Raw genomic sequence first — 21,694 nt, forward strand, 5'->3', positions numbered from 1 at the left:
GGCTCAGCCCAGGGAGGCCCACACGTCACTCCAAACCTCTTTGGTCTGGCTATCAGGCTGGAAATCTCAGACGGGGGCTGGCAGTGGATATTTCCACTGTTTCTGGGGTTTGGCTCAGTCAGGGATGCCACAATCTCAGTTCATTTTCTTCTGTGGTGTTGCTTGACTTCCGATTCCATAAGAACCATGTAGTCAAAGGAAAGGGAAACAAAACAAAGAGCATGAAAAGGAAAGCAGGAAGGGAATTTGATGAACAATCCTCAGTGAGGATCTGGTTGGTTTGACTTTCATGGCATGTATGGTCATGTATTTCAGACCAACTCAAGCTCCCTTTCCCCTAACGCTGTTCCTTGTCATCCCCTCACACTCCACTCATTAAGATTTCAATGGAGAGATGCAGAGCCGATGCCATAAATGTGTTTTGACTTCTGCCGGCTCATACGAGGAACCCTGGTAGATAACGGTGAACCTGTCTTTGGAACCAACCAACTTGGCAGATGAAGACTTTCAACTTGGAGTGAAAGCAAATTTGGTGTCTTTCCCATGTATCTGTGATCAGAACACCCAAGGCTTTTTTTTTTTTTTTCTGCCTAAAGATGACCTATTCTGTTGAGATGCAATTTCAGAAAATAATCAAGGGGCAACCCTACAAGCTCTTTCTGCTTTTGCCAAAGATGCTCACTCCAGAGTAGAGTACAGACAACCCAGTAGACCGGTGGGCATCCACTCAGGAAATCATCCCCTCTCTCCCCCTCTCTCTTAATGCAGCACTAACATCTACATGGAAACAGAAACTCTTAAGTATTTTACCACAATTTTCAAGAAAAAAGAAAAGAAGAGGTGAGACTGGATAGAGGCAGGCAGACTGTCAGGGAATGAGGTACCAAGTTGGGAGGTATGCCAGGATTAGCCATCATCTCTTTCTCTAGGCTGATCAAAGCTCAAAGCTGCCTGGCCCCGGCTGCACATAGGAAATTCTTTGCTTTCACTGCGAGGCAAAGAGTTTGGTCCCCTGGCCTCCAAGGAGGTCACCAACCATGCAGTCCATCCATGACCTGCCTTTGAATACCTATACAACTTTGGCCAGCCTGGAATGGTATGTTTATTCAAAGTCTGTTCAAAAGTCTAAAACTAAACTGGAGAGGACCAGGAAATTTCTAAAGACCAGAGAACAGCTGTAAATATTTACTTTGAATTCCATACTGCCCAGCCTCATCCAACAGAGGAAAAAGTAAAGAGTAGGACTTTCCCAGTGGGGACAGGAAAACCAGGGTCACATGGTGGTCTGCCATACATCTAATCACTTACTCATTGCAGTCAAGCTGAAGCCATTCCACGTGCTTATGAAGAGGGGACAATGTAATAACCACATCCTTGTTTTCACACATCAGACAATGGGGGTTCAAATCCTTCGCTCCACCACTCCTTGGCTTGAGCGACTACTCAGAGTGTTAACTCTCAAATCCCTCATCCACCAAGTGATGAAGATATTAACTGATTGATTTGCTCAGGGGCTTTCCATGTGGCAGTAGTAGTAAAGAACCTGCCTGCCTATGCCAATGCAGGAGATCTAAGAGACACAGGATCAGTCCCTGGGTTGGGAAGATCCCCTGGAGAAGGAAATGGCAACTCATTCCAGTATTCTTGCCTGCAGAATCCTATGGACAGAGAAGCCTGGTGGGCTACAGTCTGTAGAGTCACAAAGTGTCAGACATGACTGAAGCAGCTTAGCACACACATGACACTTGGCCCAAACTTTGCCTCACAGTAAATACTAAATATGAATAGCTATTCCTATTACTGAACATATTAAAAAAAATTAGGCCTCTCCCAGCATATGTTATAAAACAAAATGCTTCCAGGCGACAGTGTTTATAGTCAGCGGAAGCCCAGGGTTCAGCGAGCCAGGTTGGACTCATCTGCTTAAGACCATTTGAGCAGTTTTCTCAGCATCACTGCTGGCTTATCTTCTTGCTATGGCAATCAAGGTCTCTCCCCATCAAAAAACAGTGATATCCCTTGTGACAATCTGGCTCTTTGGTTTAACGCTGTTGGTTTTGAACTAATAACCAGGGTATTAATATGATTATAAATATTCTTTCATTTGCTCTTGTCATCGGTCCTTCCAATACAAACAGTCTGGGTATGTATGGAGCTTCACTGATAGATTTCAAGTTGGGACGATGCATGAGGTGACCTCCTTTCCAGGGTGGTGATACTCTTTCTGATTGTTTCCCCAAGGAAGAGTCAAGCTTAGGAAAATCCACTAGTCAAGCTAGGATTCTCCAGCTGCCTGTGCTTATCTGACCTTAATGCTTATATAACAGTAATCACCAGCACTGCATGTGAATAATGTCTAATGTGTGACTCTATCATCAAGTAAGCTGTGACATCCGGACTTCCTTGGTGGCTCAGACGGTAAAAAATCTGTCTGCAATGCAGGAGACACAGGTTTGATCCCTGGGTTGGGAAGATCCCTGAAAGGAGGGCACAGCAACCCACTTCAGTATTCTTGCCTGGAGAATCCCATTGACAGAGGAGCCTGACAGGCTACAGTGCATGGTCAGAGACCATTGAAGTAACTTAGCACGTGCACGCACACGCACACACACACACACACACACACACACACACATGCACACACATGCACAGGTCAGCAGGAGCTCTGCACACAGTCATGAACCCAAACACCTTTAACTCTGCTGTCTTAATTTATAACATCCAGAATCACTGACGCAGAAAAAAGAGAGAGTGGAGAACTCACACCTCTACTAAATGCCTTGGGCTGGAAATGCTACACAGCACTTTCAGGGCTGGTCCATTGGTCAGAATTAGTCACACGAACCTTCCTAAATGAAAGGCAAAAATCTTTCCACACACCCAGGAAGAAGAGCAGAGCAGTAGATCAGGTGAGCAATACTCACTTCTATCACAGATCCAAAGAAAGACATTTCACAGCAAATTTGAACAGTAAATATAAGATGCTAAAACCTGGCTCATAATATACTTCAGATAACACATATATTTGATTTCTACAGTGAAACATACATTTCCACAGCTCCATTTCAGCCCCTAATACGATCCTGACTATGTGCTCTAAGGCATTTTTCCTGTACATGCTCATGATCTTTGCCTAAAAAGTTTTGCAAAATAGGATCATAAAATTTCCACAAGCACAGTAGTTCCTCTTTCACTCAGGACCCAGGTGGTAAACTTTAGGCCAGTCATGCAGTCAAATGCCTGTGGTTTGTGAAGAGCCCTCAAGCGCAGCTGCAATGCTCGGTGCTGGGAAATTGCAGGTCCGCTGGGACAGCTGCAAGCTCTTTCAGAGCTTCCATTTTAAGCCACCAGTTGGCCACTTCCCTGGAGAAGCCATGTATGTTGCAGTCATTCACTCCCCTTGCCATGGTGAGGCAGTTTTGGAGAGAAAATTTCTATGTATCGGCTGAATTTTTCAGATAGGGCTGCATTGCTACTGTCATTTTGCGTGGAACCCTTGAGGATCTTCAGACACATTTTTAACAATTAAAATAGTGAGAAGAGTCATCAAATCATAGCTTCTGCCCAAATCCAAATCCGCTTAGGATGGCTTTGTGGAGATCAGTCCTACAAACATCAAAGACTCAAACGAGACAAGAAGCCATCGTAGACATTTTTTAAAAACAAACAAAAAATAGTGGTCAGAGAGCCAAAGGCAAAAACCAACAAATATTTGGAGAATAGGCAAGCCAGCATTTACAGCCAGGAAACAGCTCTCTCCCTGGGACCCAGGAAAATGACTGAGGCTCTGCCCTCTCCCCCACCCCCCACCCCCGAGGAGTGCCTTCTAAGACTCTGGCTTCAGCAGCTGGTGAAGATGGTTATTTTCCTTGTAATCAATTAAAAACTTATGTTTGATTACTTTGAAGAAAAAAAGGAAGATAAGAATGTTGTCGCAGGACAAATTCTTAAGTCTTTTTCTAAGACAACTAAAAGCTTTAGTTTTCTCTTCATCACTGTTAATCAAAGAAGAAGGCATTTTCAAGATAGATGCTTCCACACTCTGACTTTTAGTCAGATTGGTAATGCCTTAGTTTTTCTTCCTAAATAAGGGGAACTATGTTTCTTCCCCTCCTCCCAGTCCCATATAGCTGCTTTTTATTCCAGCTATGCACAGGAAGTTTCTAGAGTCTCATTAAACTAGACCACTAAAGGCTGTTCCACAAATGAGCCCATGCCTGTCTCTCCCCTGAAATCCAGCTGTGCTTAGAGGAACCGGGGACCTTGAAGTGCATTGCTTTTGACTTTCTGCTTCTTAGAAACTGTGTGTGGGCCACCCACTCTGTCCAGTGGGTGGACATACAATCTTTACTCCTGGAATCACTTTGTCAGTCCCTGAGTGCAAGAGTATGTGTTCCTGTGGTGTCTGTCCTGCTCTCACTGCACACGTTCTCACTGGGTGATGCCGTCTACTGTACCGACCTCCATCATCTCTGGTTGGTTGTCTTTATGTGGGTGATTCTCCAAGTCTTGGTTATGTTCCCAGTCTAAGTTCTACATGTTCCCAACTGAACTCAGTATCTTTCGTTCATTCTAAACGTATTTCTAGAAGCCCTTTTGGTGTAGGGTTTTCAAGCCTACCCCACCAATAACTCTGGAGTCATGCTAAGAAACACAAAAGAGACAGAGTGAGGAGTGACAGCCAGGATGACCGCCAGGAGATTCAGACTTCATGTGTGATCGCTCAAAGGGGGATAGGAGAGCAATCCAGGGAATCGTCCCGTTTGAGGTTCTGGTTGTTTACTGGCCTTGGCCTCTGAAAATGATTACTGGAGTAGACAAAGGAGAGAGAGCAGAGGTTTGTGTGTGTGTATGTGAGTATGTGACCTGACCAGTTGGCATTAATGAAGATTCTGTCCTTTCAAAAGTGAGCATATACCTAGTGTGGCTCCTTTGAGCCCTCCTCTTTTTTTTTTAATATTTATTTTTTCATTTTTTACTATTTATTTGGCTGCGTTGCATCTCAGTTGCAGCACGTAAGATCTTCCTTGTGGCAAGCAGGATTTCTCACTGTTGTGCACATGGGTTCTTCATTGCAACTCATGGGCTTCTCTTTAGTTGCAGCGTGCAGGTTCAGTTGCCCCATGGCATGTGGGATCTTAGTTCCTTGATCAGGGATCGAACCCGTGACCCCTGCATTGGAAGGCAGATTCTTAACCACTGGACCACCAAGGAAGTCTCTGAGCTCTCTTCTTGACCAGCCTCAACCTTGGCCAATAAAAACTAGAGACTCTCAGTAGATATGATTTTATCCACCTAATCCTACCCCCCATTAAAAGGCTTGAACAAATACAAACATAGTTTCTAAGTCAAGGCATCATAGGATAATTCCACACCCCCTATATGTTCCAGCCTGGGAAAGCACAAGCTGACAAAAGAATCTATTATTTGTCCCAGCTGACCTGAAGATAGAGTGCTTGCAACTCAGTCTCTGAGGGAAGATGGAAGTCAAACTTCCATGAGTACCAGTTAGCAAAATTGGATGGTTTCACATGGATCAACTCCCCTTACTGTTTTCAATAAATTTCCATTTCCCTGACTCTGGCTCAAGACCTGGACATCCCTCCACCTTCCTCCCTCACTCCCTTTAAAACATCCAGTTACTTCATACAAATCGAAATTGAGTTCAGCTCATGTTGAACCCTCTTCTCTATTGAAGTAATTTATCATGGAATAAAATCTGTCCTTGCCACTTTAATTCATGTCTACTGGTAGCATTTTCAGGAATATATACTCTGATGGCCTGGTGGATCTGATTTCTGAGTTTGACATGGCACTTAGTAGGGTGGCTGTCTCTAGGAAAAGGTCAGAAGACACGAGTTGGACAAAAACTGACCAAGTGATGGCTGGAGGGAAGTCTGGCTCAGGTGAAAGCACTGGGGTGATGTATTTTAAAGAAAGTCAGTTCTCAACAGGGAGAATATTTGTATTCTCAGAACTTTTTTCAAGATATTCTTCATGGTAAGGAGTTTTAAATAAAGGAGCGGTGTGGTCCTATAAACTTACTCCCATGCCTTCTCTTTTTTCTGTTCAAAAATAAACTGGTTTATAAGCCTTTAATTTGTTTCTGCCCCTCACCCCCTCCCAAAAAAGAAGCTTTTATGAAAATTAGTCTCGTGCATTTCTATGCACACAAAAGTGTTAATATAAGAAGGTTTATTATATTATTTCATTTAGGACTCTGATTTCATTCATACAATCAGAATTTCTTTGTTTATTCTTTAGTCATGTTCTGGCCTTTAATGTTTGTTTCTTTGACATTTGTATACGCAGTTTTATAATTTAACTGTATGCCTTAAAGGTCCAGAAAGTAAACTTAGATCACAACAAGTCAGATAAAACAGACGATAAGCTAAATAAAATGTACTTAGTTCCATTCACTTAGTAGCATCAATGCATAACACATTCCAAAAGCGGGCATATATCAAATTTAAAACGGATAATCTTAATTGGGTTCAATGATTGGATAAATGGTAAAACAATTTTCATTGCATATGCTTTGGGCCATGCATTTCATTCCTTATTGATTTACTTTATGGAATTAAGATATCAATTATTTGTTTTGGTAGGAATAGGGAGGATAATCAGAGGAAGGGGCAGTGGTGGTGAACACGCCTCTTGCTGCTGCACAAAAACACATATGGTGGGTGATGACACGATAGCTAACTCCCGTAGAGACCTAAATGGCTTATCTTGGCACGTGTGGATAAGTATGTTTATTAATCTAAAAAATGAGAAAACATTATAAAAATATAAGAAGTAGAAAACCCTAGACAAGTTAAAATACAGAAAAATTTTAAGCAAAGTTATTTGAATCAGGCAATATTTAATGTATCAAATAGTAATCTTAATAACTAGGTATAAAGTAATCTAAACCCAGGACACTAACCATGTCAAAAGGCAGCAGGCAGCCTGACCACCCCAGAATCCTTTGCCAGGGTTAGTGTTTTGTTGATTACACACTTAGGCACCCCCTGGTTACAAGAGTACTTGTTTATTATTGATATTATAAAAATAATCATTCTCTAAATGATTACACGTAGTAAATAAAATTAGAACTATACATAAGGATTTGCCATTTCTTTAAGGACCACTTGTAACTTCTTCTGCCTGCTTCACAGACCTGTAGGAGAAAAGAAGACAAAAGAAGATGCACTTAATGATATGTCTATAGCACAACATGTGAAAAAGAAAGATTGGGATTTTCATGCTTTCCTCTACTCCATCTGAACTTTTACAGGGGCACTCACCTTAGAGTATTACCTCTAGTAACCATATTTAACTGTCATTATGTCCATTTCTGGTATCTGTATACAACATCTTTGTATATAAAATATGCAAAAATAACTTGGACTGGTAAAATAGATGGACTTCCCTCCTAACAGTGCAGTGAGAAATACCTGCAAGATATGTACATAATTACTCTCTTTGAAGGAATTCTGAGACTGAATGTAGAAAACCAGAGCAGCACAAAGTGATTCAGCCTGTTTCACTTTGGCACTGGAACTATCTGTCCACACTTCTTGATTGAATGAACTGCTTTTCTCCCCAGAAAAATATGACTACAATGTCAAGAGAATGTGTCCATGCTTCAAGAATATTTTATATGTTTTTTAATGCCTTTTACCCGAGTTATATTTAATATTCACTGATTAGATCATAAACACATTGAAAGAAGAATATTAATCTCTGAATGACTCCTAGGACTTGAAAGAATCCTTTGTGTGTGGTGTTTGATTAGTAAGTAGTTGTTTGATGGAAGAGAAAGGAGGAAGGGAGGAAGAGAGGTAAGGAAGAAGGGAGTTGGGTTATCTGTGTGCATACTTCTCCTTTATCTAGAATATTCCACTTATCCCAACTAACCTTGCCAACTCCTTTATCTCACTCTCTCCTTTAGGGCTTTTTTTTTTTTTTTTTTTTTCCTTTTTGATGAGGACCATTTTTAAAGACCTTATTTAATTTGCTACAATATTGTTTCTGTTTCTAGATTTTGGTTTTCTGGCCACGAGGCATGTGGGATCTTAGCTCCCGGATCAGGGATTGAATCAGCACCCCCTGAACTGGAAGGCACTGGACAACTAGGGAAGCCCCACCCTCCAGGTCTTAAAGACCATTTTTGCAGGGCTCCTGACCACTAGTCAAACTAGCTTTCTCCAGCTGCATGCACTTACCCAATCCTAATGCTTACATAACAGTAATCATCAGAATTGCATGTGAATAAGAATATAATGTGTGACTTTATCATCAAGTAAGCTGTGACATTGGGGATTCTCTGGTGGCTCAGATGATAAAGAATCTGCCTGCAATGCAGGAGACACAGGTTTGATCCCTGGGCTGGGAAGATCCCCTGGAGATGGCAATGGCTACCTATTCCAGTATTCTTGACTAGAGAATTCCATGGACAGAGGAAACTGATAGGCTCACAAAGAGTCAGACATGACTAAGAGAATAACACACACACAAGCTGTGACATCACCTGTGACAGTGATGTGCCCTTCTTTGTCATACTTCCTGATTCATCATAGGCCTTTACTTAATATAAATCAGATGAATGAGTTTACACATTTAAATCTCTTGGACTGAAGGGCAGTATGCCTGTATGTCATGCAAAGAACATTTTAAGGCCCAAGAAAGAAAATCACATGATCTTCACATCCCTGTAATGGTAGAGTCATTACATAGAAGGGAGATACAGTTTTTGATTGTGAAATGAAAAGACTGAACTGGAAAGAAGGCAGCTACAAGGATTCAGATTTGGGGACAAAATAGGAGAGTGTTTTTTTTAAAAGTAGGTTTTAAATATTTTTAACAACATAAGAAATTCATGTTTGTTGTTTGTGGCCACCATGCTGTACATGATGTCCCCAAGATTTAGTTTATAACTGGAAGTCTGTAGTTTTCAACCACCTTCATCCATTTTACCCACTCTCTGCCTCTGGCAACCACCAATTTGTTCTCTGTATCTATGAGCTTGGTGTTTCATTTTGTTTAGATTCCATGTATAGATGAGGTGATGTGGTTTTTGTTTTTCTGTGTCTGACTAATTTAACTTAACATAATGGCTTCAAGTTCTGTCCATGTTGTTGCAAATGGCAAGATTTCATTATTTTTTATGGTCGAATAATACTCCATTATGTGTGTGTGTGTGTGTAGATATAGATATATATACACTTCCCTGTAGCTCAGATGGTAAAGAAATCTGCCTACAATGCAGATCTGGGCTTGATTCCTGGGTTGGGAAGATCCTCTGGAGAAAGAAATGGAAACCCTCTCCAATATTCTTGCCTGGAGAATCCCATGGACAGAGGAGCCTAGCAGGTTACAGTCCATGGGGTCACAAAGATCCAGACACGACTGAGCAACTAACACTATATATATATATACACACACACATACAGATTTTATTAATCTATTCATATATTAAAAGATACTTAGGTTTTTCTCTATATCTTGGTTATTGTAAATAATGTTGCAATGAACATAGGGGTGCAGATAGCTTTTCAAGACCTTTTTAAACTATCCAGACAATATTTTGTAGATATAAATACAGATGACCCTTGAAAAAGATAGGTGTGAACTGTGCAGGTCTACTTACATGCATATTTTTTCTGATAAATATGTACTACAGTATTACACAATCCAAGATACTGAATCCACAGATGTGAAATCACAGATACGGAGGACTGACTGTCAAGTTATATGTGGACTTTCAACTATGTGAAGAATCAGTGCACTAACACCCACACTGCTCAAGGACCAACTGTATATGATTGTGAGTCTATGAATTATACATAACAAAAAATAAATCATATCTAGTATACTGTCCTATGACTCAATTTTTTATAAAACAATATTGTGAAAATGTTTACACATCAGAATATATATAGCTATGACTAGATAGAACCAGTTAATATCAGTAAAATCTAGGTATGTGCTGAGTTAACACATCTCATTCTTCATAACAGATGCACAGTATTCCATTATACAGATTGCTGTAATTTTTAAAATCAATCTTCCTTTCTTGGTCATTAGACTGTTTCCATTTTTTATGTTTTCCATGTTTTATCATAAAACAGTTTCCAAGTTTTATCATAAAGCATGTGTAATGAACATAATATTTTGCCAACTACACAATGGTACAATGCAGAAATTATTTCTTCAGGGGATTTTTTAATACACAATCACTGGGTCACTGAGCAACTACAGCAGAACATAGGAGTTGGTATACCATTACATAGAAGCTGGTTAACCATTTGGTAGCAGTATTTCAAAGAAGGGGTGAGCGTGGAACAGGAAGAGAAGTAGATCTTTCTCAGATTCTTTCTCATTTTGATATTTTATGATTCTATTAGTGCTAAGGACATACTCAATGCTTTACTCCTCCTGGTAACATCCTTGAGAGAAGATACTGAGAATTTTTCATCTTTATACATTCAGTTCATACAATAACCTCATGTCCCAGGATATGAAATTGTTTTGAGATGCTATGTCTCTAAGATATCTTTCGTAGTATCTTAGGGTTAGGGTTAGAACAAAGAGGGTAGATATTTGCATCTCACGTATATCTAAAAGTGATCTTCCTGCCATGGACAAGAGATTTAAAATTCTCACCCGACTTCCTCCACACAGGAGAACACAGACTCAATGAGGAGCCTGAGATCCACAGAACGTCACAAAAAGAAAGAGAAAACATCACGAAGGAGGAAAATCTTTTTCTCAGTATGGGTCATGAAGAGTATGTATTTTTTAAAAACCTAGATTTGAGCCATTTTAAGTGGTGCCCATCATTACCAGACATGGACATTAGGTGCCCTGAGCAAACATACCGGAGTAGACCAGTGCAGGACAAGAAGAGCAGGGAACGCAAAGCAGAAGATCAGCAGAACCTGCACAATGAAAGAAAAAGAGGTAATGTCCTGGACTAGGAAAAAAAAGTCAATGAAACACAATTCCCTTGCAGTTTGATCAATTTCTTATGAGGATTAACTGAAATCAATATCAAAACTACACTCAGAGTATATAGTGATGGCAATCATACATAATTTAACTATTTACATGTGTTGGTTCTCATTTCATAAGCCATTTTCAATTTAAACTTTTTCTGGTTTTAAATAAAAACTAGGGCAAAAGGCCCCTCAAGATAAGTGCTATGAACGTATACGTGGATTGCAAGAAGATCCCGTCTAATCATAGACATGATTCTTACATCCAGCATGGCTTCGGCAGCAAAGGCATGCTTTACAGACTACTACTACCCTAACACAGTATGTTCAGGTCTGGAGATATACATGTCACATATTATGATGCTATAGAATTTGTAATTTAACATAATCATCACAAAATTATTATGAGATTTACATAAAACGGTATGTATTTACATGCATATACTATATCTGTAATGCCTGGCACATAACATTTGTTGTTGTTGCTGTCCAGTCACTAAGTCGTCTCTTTGCGACACCATGGACTGCAGCATGCCAGGCTTCTCTCTCCTTTCCTGTCTTCCTGAGTTTGCTCAAATTCATGTCCACTGAGATAGTGATGCTATCTAATCATCTCATCCTCAGCCGCCTCCTTCTCCTTTTGCCTTTAATCTTTCCTTGCATCAAGATCTTTTCCAATTAGTTGGCTCTTTGCATCAGGTGGTCAAAATACTGGAACTTCAGTTATAGCATCAGTCCTCCCAAAGAGTATTTGGGGTTGATTTCCTTTAGGACTGACTGATTTGATCTTGCAATCCAAGGGACTCTCAAGAGTTTTCTCAAGCACCACAATTCGAAAGCAGCAATTCTTTGGTGCTCAGTTGTCTTGACATATCAGTTTGATCCCTGGGCCAGGAAAATCCCCTGGAGAAGGGCATGGCAACCCATTCCAGTATTCTTGCCTGGAGAATCCCATGGACAGAGAAGCCTGGCAGGCTACAGTCCATGGGGTTGCAAAGAGTCAGACACAACTGAAGCAGCTTAGCATGGACGCACAGCTGTCTTTATGGTCTAACTCTCACATCTGTACACGACTACCGGAAAAATCATACTATACGGACTATTTGGACTATAACGGACCTTTGTCCACAAAGTGATATAATGTTACACACATAATATATGCTAAACGTGATTGCTCTGAATGCATCCTTGAGGCAGAAGAGCAGAACCTAGTAGGACAAGGGGACATGAGTATTCTGCTTAAAAAGAGCAAGGAAACAAAAACAGGAGATCAAAGAACATGAAATAAAGGCAGCAAGGGAGATAAGCCTTCACATTTCTTGAAGAGAAAGGAAATAGATTAAACCCAAGTTTTCCAAAGCAGATTTTGGAATGCTAGTCCTGCAAGGTGTTAATATAGATAATCCACAAATGGTTCCTTGATCAAAGACTTTTCAGCAATAACATACCATCTGCTTTATGGAGGCTCAAAATACACACAAGCATATTAAAGGCTCTTCGAAGTCCTATAATAAAGGGAACTATTTAACCTGATATTTTATCAAAGTTACCTGATAATAGATTTTCATATAACTCACTTTTTAAAATTCTACAGAGATACATTGTAAATACCACTTCAGCTAGAAAAGAGGCATGTCAGTGCAAAACAGAAAACTCAGTAACCAAAGAGAAAGCATAAGTTTTGTACTCAGATTTGAGTTCAAATTCTGATTTTACCCCTTCTCATACATCTGACTTGAGTCAGTTAGCATCGCTCAGAGTCCAGCACAGAGGAGAGTTATAAAGGAAGCACCTCTAGAAGTATCATTAAGCATTGGGCATTTGACAGTTTTAGAAAATTCAAAGTTACATGAAGAAGAACTACAAACATTTGAATTCAAAGTCTCGACCTTTATATGTAGATGCTGAATAAAGTTGGAGAACTTGATAAATGTTTTGAAACCTTACACATAGAGAGGCTGTGAATTAGAATAATGATGCACTCACAGCTGAATATTCTTCACCACTCAAAAATATTAGAGATCCTGGCAGGAGAGCAGTTGAATTAATGCTCTGTATTAGTCGTTCTCTTAAATTCTGTGTATCAGAATTATCTGGAAAGCTTTTAAAACACAGATTGCTGGAGTCCACTATTAGTTTCTGACTTAGCAGATATTGGGTGAGGCCCAAGGAAATTGCACTTCTTACAATTCCCATGAAAGGCTGATGTGGCTGGTGTGTGGACCACACACTGAACATCACTGTTCTATGTAGCATGGACTTTAGGTTGAAGTCAACTGTGGTCTGGCATACCTGAAGAAAAAGGAGTAATGATGTGTCTGGGTACTAAAGTCAGATGGAAGTGTGGGTTTAACAGAAACTAGAGAATCTGAAAGATAAAAGGTTTGGGACAGACTGTAGACTACAGTAATCTAAAATCTTACAGTAGGATGCTATTTTGCATTTGATAAGAAAAAAAATTACACTGCCTTAGAAGAGCATTGGACTGGAGAGGGCCAAGGAATTTTAAGGGTAAGACTCTGGATACCAAACTCAAAGGAAAGTTAAAATTTTCTAAAGATAAGAATGTGGTAGAAAGGAAACCAATGAACCAAATGTCAACCCGTCATGAAAGAACAGAAGTGACTGATGAGATGATAGTGCCAAGGAAAGACACAGGACAGCAGGACAAATGGCATGAGCCTAAAAAACATTCAGGTAGAATATTAACGCTATGTCATGGTGCTTAGTACATGGCAAGTAAAAGGAGGAACTTTTCCTGGTGAAGGCTAAAAGGGAAGCGGTGTCTTCTAGGAACCATTTTGAATAAGACAATAAAGGCATGGAGAGTGTTCTTTGAATAGCACCAAAATGATCAGTTTGCAAATCAAATTCCTGTTCCATAGGCCACAGTGGAAAGATCTGGGAAATATGTCAACAGTGGTTAAGAATACAAACACATGAGAAGATTTTATTTTGATAGGGGCCATAGGGGCAAGGCAGAGTGGCCAAGGACAACAGGACTAAAAGGCAGAAGTAACCGATCTCAAGTTTCTGAACTGAACTTCGGCATAACATCCTTGTACAGCAACTGACTTAAGTGTCCAGCCGTATACTGCTGGGTCTGTGCATCAGGACCGCCTGAACGGGGAGGAACATTCCCCAAACTCATGGGGATGTAAGAAATGAAGCAGCTTTGGTGAGGGGAAGAACAAGTCATGAGTAACTGTGAAGTCTAGATAAAGAGTATCTTACTAAAGATAGTACATTTGTTTACAGATCAGAACCTGTTAATTCTTTCTTCTTGAGTGGTTTATTCAGTGAAAAATAGCCACACAATCAGCTGAGGCAATGCATCACAAATGCACATGTAGAGATGGCTGGATATGCTGCATGAATGCGCCATGTTCATTGCAAGTTCTAATGGAACCATCATTATTATAGACGAACAGCACACTGAACATAGGAAACGTCACTGAATGTATCATGTTTTGCTATGTATACTAATAAACCACTCATGATACACATCTGTCTATGTTTTAGACATTATGACCACTGAATAATCAGAAGGGGAGACTGAGGCTTGGCCTCTGCTCAAGTGATCTGCAAGTCACTTAACCAATTTGAACTAAATTCATTCAGCCATCCATCCATTCATTCATTCAGTTCATTCAGTAAACATTTACTAAGTAAATACTGAATGCATATTTATTAAATAAATATGTGCTGAAACCTTACAGCATAAAATAAGAATGGTAAGACCAAAATTTCCCTAATAGGTTTATTTTTGGAATTAAGTATGTGGATGCAACTTATAAATTATAAAGCCTTATATAACAAGGGGCTTCCCAGGTGGCGCTAGTGGTAAGGAACCTGCCTGACAATGTAGGAGACATAAAAGACTGAGTTTGATCCCTGGGTCTGGAAGATCCCCTAGAGGAAGGCATGGCAGTCCACTCCAGTATTCTTGCCTGGAGAATCCCATGGACAGAGGAGCCTGGTGGACCCATAAAATCGCAAAGTCGGACACAACTGGAGCAAATGAGAAAATTATTTTAAAAGTTAACAAATGGATAAACCTTTATGTCCTAGCATGAAGGAGAAAGTCGTGTCATTTAGCCTTATGAATATAGAGAAAAGTTGTTTTTGGTCTGAAGAATGTTTAAATATACTAAAGTGGATATACAGTTTTGGGATATTTAGTCAACATTTCAAAACAAGTCATTTTGAAGAAATTTGGCAGCATGCTTTAACAGTTGTTCTATTTTTAATAGCATACTATGGGACTGAAAACGTGCTTAATGTAATTACTAAATGTTATTTATTTTATACTGTCAAAATTTTAATTTTTATGTTTATCATATATGCCTCCTTTAATTTTCTGGATGACTTTGCCTGTAGATAATAATTTGGAGCACAGTGTAAATATAACTAAATCAAGTTGAAGTTTATATTAAAAGCAGATTTCCTACTCAAATATATTACTGCTTGTTTCTTTATATGTCACTTTCCCTTATTTTCATGTTTTATAGTGTTTTCTTTATGATACAAACTCTTCCTTTCTTTATGATACAAACTCTTTCAGTGCTCAGCTAAATAATTCCTTTCTTGATATTATCTACACACACATTCCTTCTCCCTCCCTCCTTTTTTAAGCTTTTAGAAATGAAATGACATTTCAGAGTAGAACATATGGCTTTGGATTAAGCTAGAATGTAAATTGTACTTACTAATTGTACATCCTTGGAAAAAGGTTTTTAACAAATCGTAGTTTGTAAAATCAGTAATATCATTTACACAACAAGTTGTCACAAGAATTAAAGGAGATACTACACAGCACATAACAACAAAAATGTAATAAATGTCAGTCCTTTTCCATTTTCTCCTTTTGTAGAGAAACATGCATTTCTATATGAGCTTTAAAATGTCAGTGACTCATAATAGACTTTAAGGAGAAACTGAATACTATAATTCTAAATATATCCCCCAAATAGATTTTGTAGTTTTGTTTGTTAGGCTATATGACAATTTTCCAAGTTTATTATTAAATTGTATATCTATTAGAAAATATGCTAATTGTTTCAGTGAAAAAGATTTATTATGCCATAGTTTTGAAATTCTTTGCTTAGTACTCCTATTCTATATTTGTAAACCTTCTATATTATGTCTATTATTACAAATAATTTCTTAGGCTGCAGTGTCTATTTTCAGGTTACGACTTCTTGCCAGACCTTAAGAGCAAATATTCCATTACCTCCTAAGAGATTTTGCAAGTAAACTTTTAGTCTAACTGAAACAATGAAAATATAGCATCTTCTGGAGGGAATAATTCATTCTTGGATTTTTTTTTTAAACTTAGTTTCAGAAGTAAGCACTTGAGTCTTAAGTAGCAGGAAAAAGATGAATGAAATAATAAGGTTGGTTGAGATCAACCCTGCATGGTGGCAGGTACTCCAATGAGTAGATATAAGATGAAGTCTCACAGCCTCCGATAATATGTAAGAGCATTGCATAAGACAATCGTGCCACCAATGAGGGGGCTTCCCAGGTGGCGCTGGTAGTAAAGAAACCACTTTCCAACGCAGGTTAGACGTAAGAGACGCGGGTTCGATCCCTGGGTCAGGAAGATCCCCTGGAGGAGGGCATGGCAAACTTTTCTAGTATTTTTGCCTGAAGAATCCCGTGGACGCAGGAGCCTGGCAGTCCTTGGGGTTGCAAAGAGTTGGACACAAGTGAAGTGACTGAGCAGCAGGCCCCACCCATAAGCCCACCCAAGGGAGAGGTCAAAAATCGTTCTCTCCTCTCCAGCGTCAAGGCATATTAAAGGCAAGATATTGAATGGAAAAGACATGATAATTAGGAAAAATGGAAAAGTGAGCTATGGCTTCACAAGTGGAAAGATAAATCATTCCTGGTTAGTAAGAAAAAGGTGAAAAGTATTTGGCAGAGAACTTTGAAGGATAGCAGTCTCCTTTACACTCATGTAATGTATCTCTGAGAGTTAAAATCTGAGAATTGGACAACTGTGGATGCACCTGAGTGTGAATCCCTTCTCTGCAACTTATGAGCCTGGGGACCACAGGGGGAGGAAGGACCTTAAATGTAAATGCACCTCCTGGCTGACTGGCCCAGGGGGCCCATGGCTAGTGCCAGCCTACTGGTGGATAGGTGCTAATACACTAGACGGAGGACTTCAGAATGGCGCTTGCCAGCACCAGTGTCCTCGTGTTAGAACAAGTTCCCCAAATGGCTTCTTCCAGCCAGCGTCTATATCCTTGAGGTGGGTGGTGAGGGGTCCCAGTTGCCTCCTGTCTCCTGCCTCTCCAGGAAACCCCTTGAGGCCAAAAAGTGGGCTTAAGCCAGACTCCTTTCAAATCATTGTTTCTGAGCTGGGTCTTAAGAGTGTGCAAAATTTTGTGCATGCCCTTTAAAAGCAAAGTTTTTGTTTCCAATGGCCCTTCTTGTCTCCCATACCCAAGACCCACTAGCCAGGCATTCTGAGAGCTTGTCTTCCCAATGTTGGACTCCTGGCTGGCTGAAGGAGCCTGATGGGAGAATTGAGTCCCTCACAACTTGAGAAGAACCTTTGGGATTGTTATCATCTGTTGGTGCATCACCTACCTGAGCATGTTTGCTGCTGTTTAGTAGCTAAGTCATGTCCAACTCTTCTGTGACCCCCATGGACTGTAGCCCACCAGGTCCCTCTGTCCATGGGATTCTCCAGGCAAGAATACTGGAGAGGGTTGCCATTTCCTTCTCCAGAGGATCTTCCCAACCCAGGGATCGAACTTGAGTCTTCTGCATTGGCAGGTGGATACTTTAACCACTGAGCCACCTGGGAAGCTCAACCAATTATGTGGGTCTTGACTATATTGCATCTCCACCCCTCCTACCCATCTCATGGTTTCTCATTAATATATTAATATCTTTAATTGTGGAAAAGTCTTTTCTGCTTGTCTTCAGGTCCTTCTCATAGATAGTTTGTCTGTAAATAGTTCTCCTCCAAATTATCACAGCTCCTCTTCCCACTAGACAGATACAAGTTGAGTATTAAATAAAAGTCACCAGACAAAACTAGTTTGCATTAAGTTCCGTATGTAAATTTTGTGGACTTAATTCTATCACCGCTATAGAATATATTATGAAACAGGCTGTTGGTTAGCAGAAAGGGCTCCATAAACAGTAACACTTTAGGCAGCTCAGTTCAGTTCATTTCAGTCACTCAGTCGTGTCTGGCCCTTTGCGACCCCATGAACTGCAGCACGCCAGGCCTCCCTGTCCGTCACCAATTCCCGGAGTCTACCCGAACCCAAGTCCATCAAGTCGGTGATGCCATCCAACCATCTTATCCTCCGTTGTTCCCTTCTCCTCCTGCCCTCAATCTTTTCCAGCACCAGGGTCTTTTCAAATAAGTCAGCTCTTCACATCAGGAGGCCAAAGTATTGGAATTTCAACTTCAACATCAGTCCTTCCAATGAACACCCAGCACTTATCTCTTTTAGGATGGACTAGTTGGATCTCTTTGCAGTCCAATGGACTCTCAAGAGTCTTCTCCAACACCACAGTTCAAAAGCATCAATTCTTCGGCACTTAGCTTTCTTAATAGTCCAACTCTCACATCCATACATGACCACTGGAAATATGACAATGCAAATAGAAAAACTTTGGGCAGCTAGAGGGAGACAATTTGGGCTAACAAGGAAGTCCCATGACTATCAGAGAGTAGAGATAACAAACTTAAATCTGACCAGGGCAGGAATGGAATGTCAATGAATGAAGCAAGCAGTTCAAGCTAGTTGTTGCTATAAGGGCAAGTCTAGACTGATATATCTTTTGTTTTTCAAAGAGAAGAATATCTGAGTTTTTTAGTTGATATATTCTAACTAAATGTTAGCTTAAGCTTATTTTTATGTCAAAATATTGTCCTAACCAAATAAAGCATGTCTGCAGATGAACCTAGCTTATAGGCTACTAGTTCACAGTCGCTTGTCTTTAGATATTACTATATAGAAATATACAATCCTTAGTGTCCTTTGAAAACATAGCCTGTGGTATGAATTTGAGCATATATACAGGCTTTAAACAAAAGCAGTAAGCCATTCTGAAATAGCAAAGTTTTTTCAAAGAAGATTTAAAGTAGGAGAAAAAAGTGTCTAAACACCACCCCATGGTCAAAAATGTGCTATTCATTTCTAATTTTGATTTTTCAAAATAACAAAGAATCAGACCACCATGTACCTCCTACTTTCAATTTTCAAGATTTCAATTCCACATGATACTTCAAGCCCAAGAATTCTGCATTTCAAAACAACAGGTCAGCTGTCTTGTTTAAATACAACCTTTTCTGATACCTGTTATGAGATTTTCTGACAGGTATTGCATGTGACAAGGAAGCTTTAATAAACAAAGCAGGTAGTCTGAAGCATGGAACCTTATATGTTGCTGAGTAACTTGACATATTTTTTCTTTATACTTAATAATAGTTTATTTGGTGAGATTAAATTTTATATGTCATTAAATGTTACCCTTTAAAATTTTTCTAGGAGCTTAGAAATCAATTGAACCATTCATAATATCAGAATTTTACCACAGACATGGGAAGCATTTCCAAGTAAGAATGCCACATGAATAACCCAGAGCCTTGGCTTCTAGAAATGCAAAAACTTATTTATCACCAAAATAATTATCTACAATCAGTCTATAATGAAAATTTCACTTTAACACAATAATGCTTTGTTTTTAATAGATCACTAACAGTAATTATTAACTTACTTTTATATTTATTGGTTAAATATTAATTCTTAAATATTTATGATAATAACAGAAACAAAACAGATATGTTGATATATTTGTCGGTATGCTAAATATTTATGTAATAATAAACAGATATCAAACATACAAATGTTGATATATTTAATTCAGAATAATTATTGCCTGGGATGAGTTCAGATACCCTAAATGTTTTAGGACAAGCTTTAGAATTTTCTGTACATTCATAGGAGGTTGAATATGAAAAGTGAGACAAAAAATTATCAAGATTTATTTTAGTCTTCAAAAAGAACCTACTATAGTTTGTCAGAAGTATTTGTCTTTCTGAAATTTAAGATCTCTTCTTTCTAATTATCCTTGTGCTATTATTTTGGATTAATATTATTGCTTCATTCTTGATTGTTTCTAGTGTGTGCATGTCTTTTCTCTACAAATACATAACCTTTAAAGGAAAACAAAGTATCCAGTATATGCAGAGTATGTTATGCGAAATGCCAGACTGGATGAAGCTCAAGCTGGAATCAAGATTGCCTGGAGAAATATCAGTAACCTCAGATATGCAGATGATACCATTTTAATGGCATAAACTGAAGAGGAACTAAAGAGCCTTTTGAAAAAGGTGAAAGATGAGAGTGAAAAAGCTGGCTTAAAATTCAACATTCAAAAAACGAAGATTATGGTATCCAGTCTCATCACTTCTTGGCAAATAGATGGGGAAAATAAGGAAACAGTGTCAGATTTAAAATTTTCTTAGGCTCCAAAATCAATGCAGATGGTGACTACAGCCACGAAATTAAAAGAACTTGTTCCTTGGAAGAATAACTATGACAAACCGAGACAATATATTAAAAAGCGGAGACATCACTTTGCAGACAAATGTCCGTATAATCAAAGCTGGGGTTTTCCTTTATGGTTGAACCATAAAGAAGGTTGAGTGCCAAAGAACTGATGCTTTTGGACTGTGGTGCTGGAGAAGACTCTTGAGAGTCCCTTGGACAGCAAGGAGATCAAACCAGTCAGTCCTAAAGGAAATCAATCCTGAATTTTCATTGGAAGGACTGATGCTAAAGCTGAAGCTCCAATACTGTGGCCACCTGATGTGAAAAGCTGACTCATTAGAAAAGACCCTCACGCTGAGAAAGACTGAAGGCAAGAGAAGGGGGTGACAAAGGATGAGATGGCTGGATGGCATCACTGACTCAACAGACATGAGTTTGAGCAAACTCAGGGAGATGGTGAAGGACCAGGAAGCCTGGAGTGCTGCAGTTCACGGGGTCACAAAGAGTCAGACATGACTTAGCGACTGAACAATCTTGTTAGTCTTGTCTCATTTGTCTCCTGAGGTGTGTATAGTCGCATTCTAGTCTGTATTTCTGATGCCACGTCCCTAATATTATTAAAATCCTGAAAATTTCAAGCATCATGTACCCTGACACTTTAACACAATTGCCTGTTCACTCATTCGGGTCTTTCAGCTATCTACCGTCCATTGCTCCCCAACCCACCCCTTCTACCCTTCACTTGACAGTGTTAGTCCTTATCTTGAGACTGGTAAGATAATCAGCTGTGGCACCCTAACACCGCTGCCGTAAGCATTGTGCACATATGAATTTTGGGAGACTACCTGGAAAGAAATGACTAGAAGTTAGGTTAACAAGAACAAAGGTTTTTCCTCAAGGTGAGAAGTTAGGCCACATCCTGGGTGGACGGTAGAATCCCACAGCCTTCCTTACTGCCCTAAGTAAACTCTGGCTCTCAAGAGTCACAGCATAAACGGTGTCACCCCCTGGTAAGGGGGAGAGAAGGGAGGTACTCGTGAAAGATGAGAAGGAGGTAAATATCACTGGACCCAAAGAGGAGCTCTTGGTTCTGCTCCTGCTTCTGTTATTAACTGGATGATGTGGCAAGATGGCAGTCTCTTAGAGCATCAATTTCTTCTCCACTAAGTTGAGAGAGATGACGTG

General features: G+C 39.6%; 1 protein-coding gene across 6 annotated transcripts in view; it reads right to left on the reverse strand.

Moving 5' to 3' along the window:
* Positions 1 to 6,254: 6,254 nt before the first annotated feature.
* The window catches only part of C12H8orf34 (chromosome 12 C8orf34 homolog), a 343,264-nt gene continuing 327,824 nt past the window's right edge, over positions 6,255 to 21,694 (reverse strand). For 4 of the 6 annotated variants that reach the window (XM_065902914.1, XM_065902913.1, XM_065902910.1 and 1 more), the window contains 2 exons: positions 10,866 to 10,925; positions 6,255 to 7,162 (listed from right to left, as the gene is read on the reverse strand). In XM_065902914.1, the coding sequence (XP_065758986.1) occupies positions 7,155 to 7,162; positions 10,866 to 10,925 (68 nt within the window). In that variant the 3' untranslated portion in view covers positions 6,255 to 7,154. The remainder of the gene's footprint in view (positions 7,163 to 10,865; positions 10,926 to 21,694) is intronic. The other 2 variants (XM_065902912.1, XM_065902911.1) reach the window with 1 other exon arrangement.

This window comes from Muntiacus reevesi, chromosome 12, assembly GCF_963930625.1.
Source record: "Muntiacus reevesi chromosome 12, mMunRee1.1, whole genome shotgun sequence".
Lineage (NCBI taxonomy): Eukaryota > Metazoa > Chordata > Mammalia > Artiodactyla > Cervidae > Muntiacus > Muntiacus reevesi.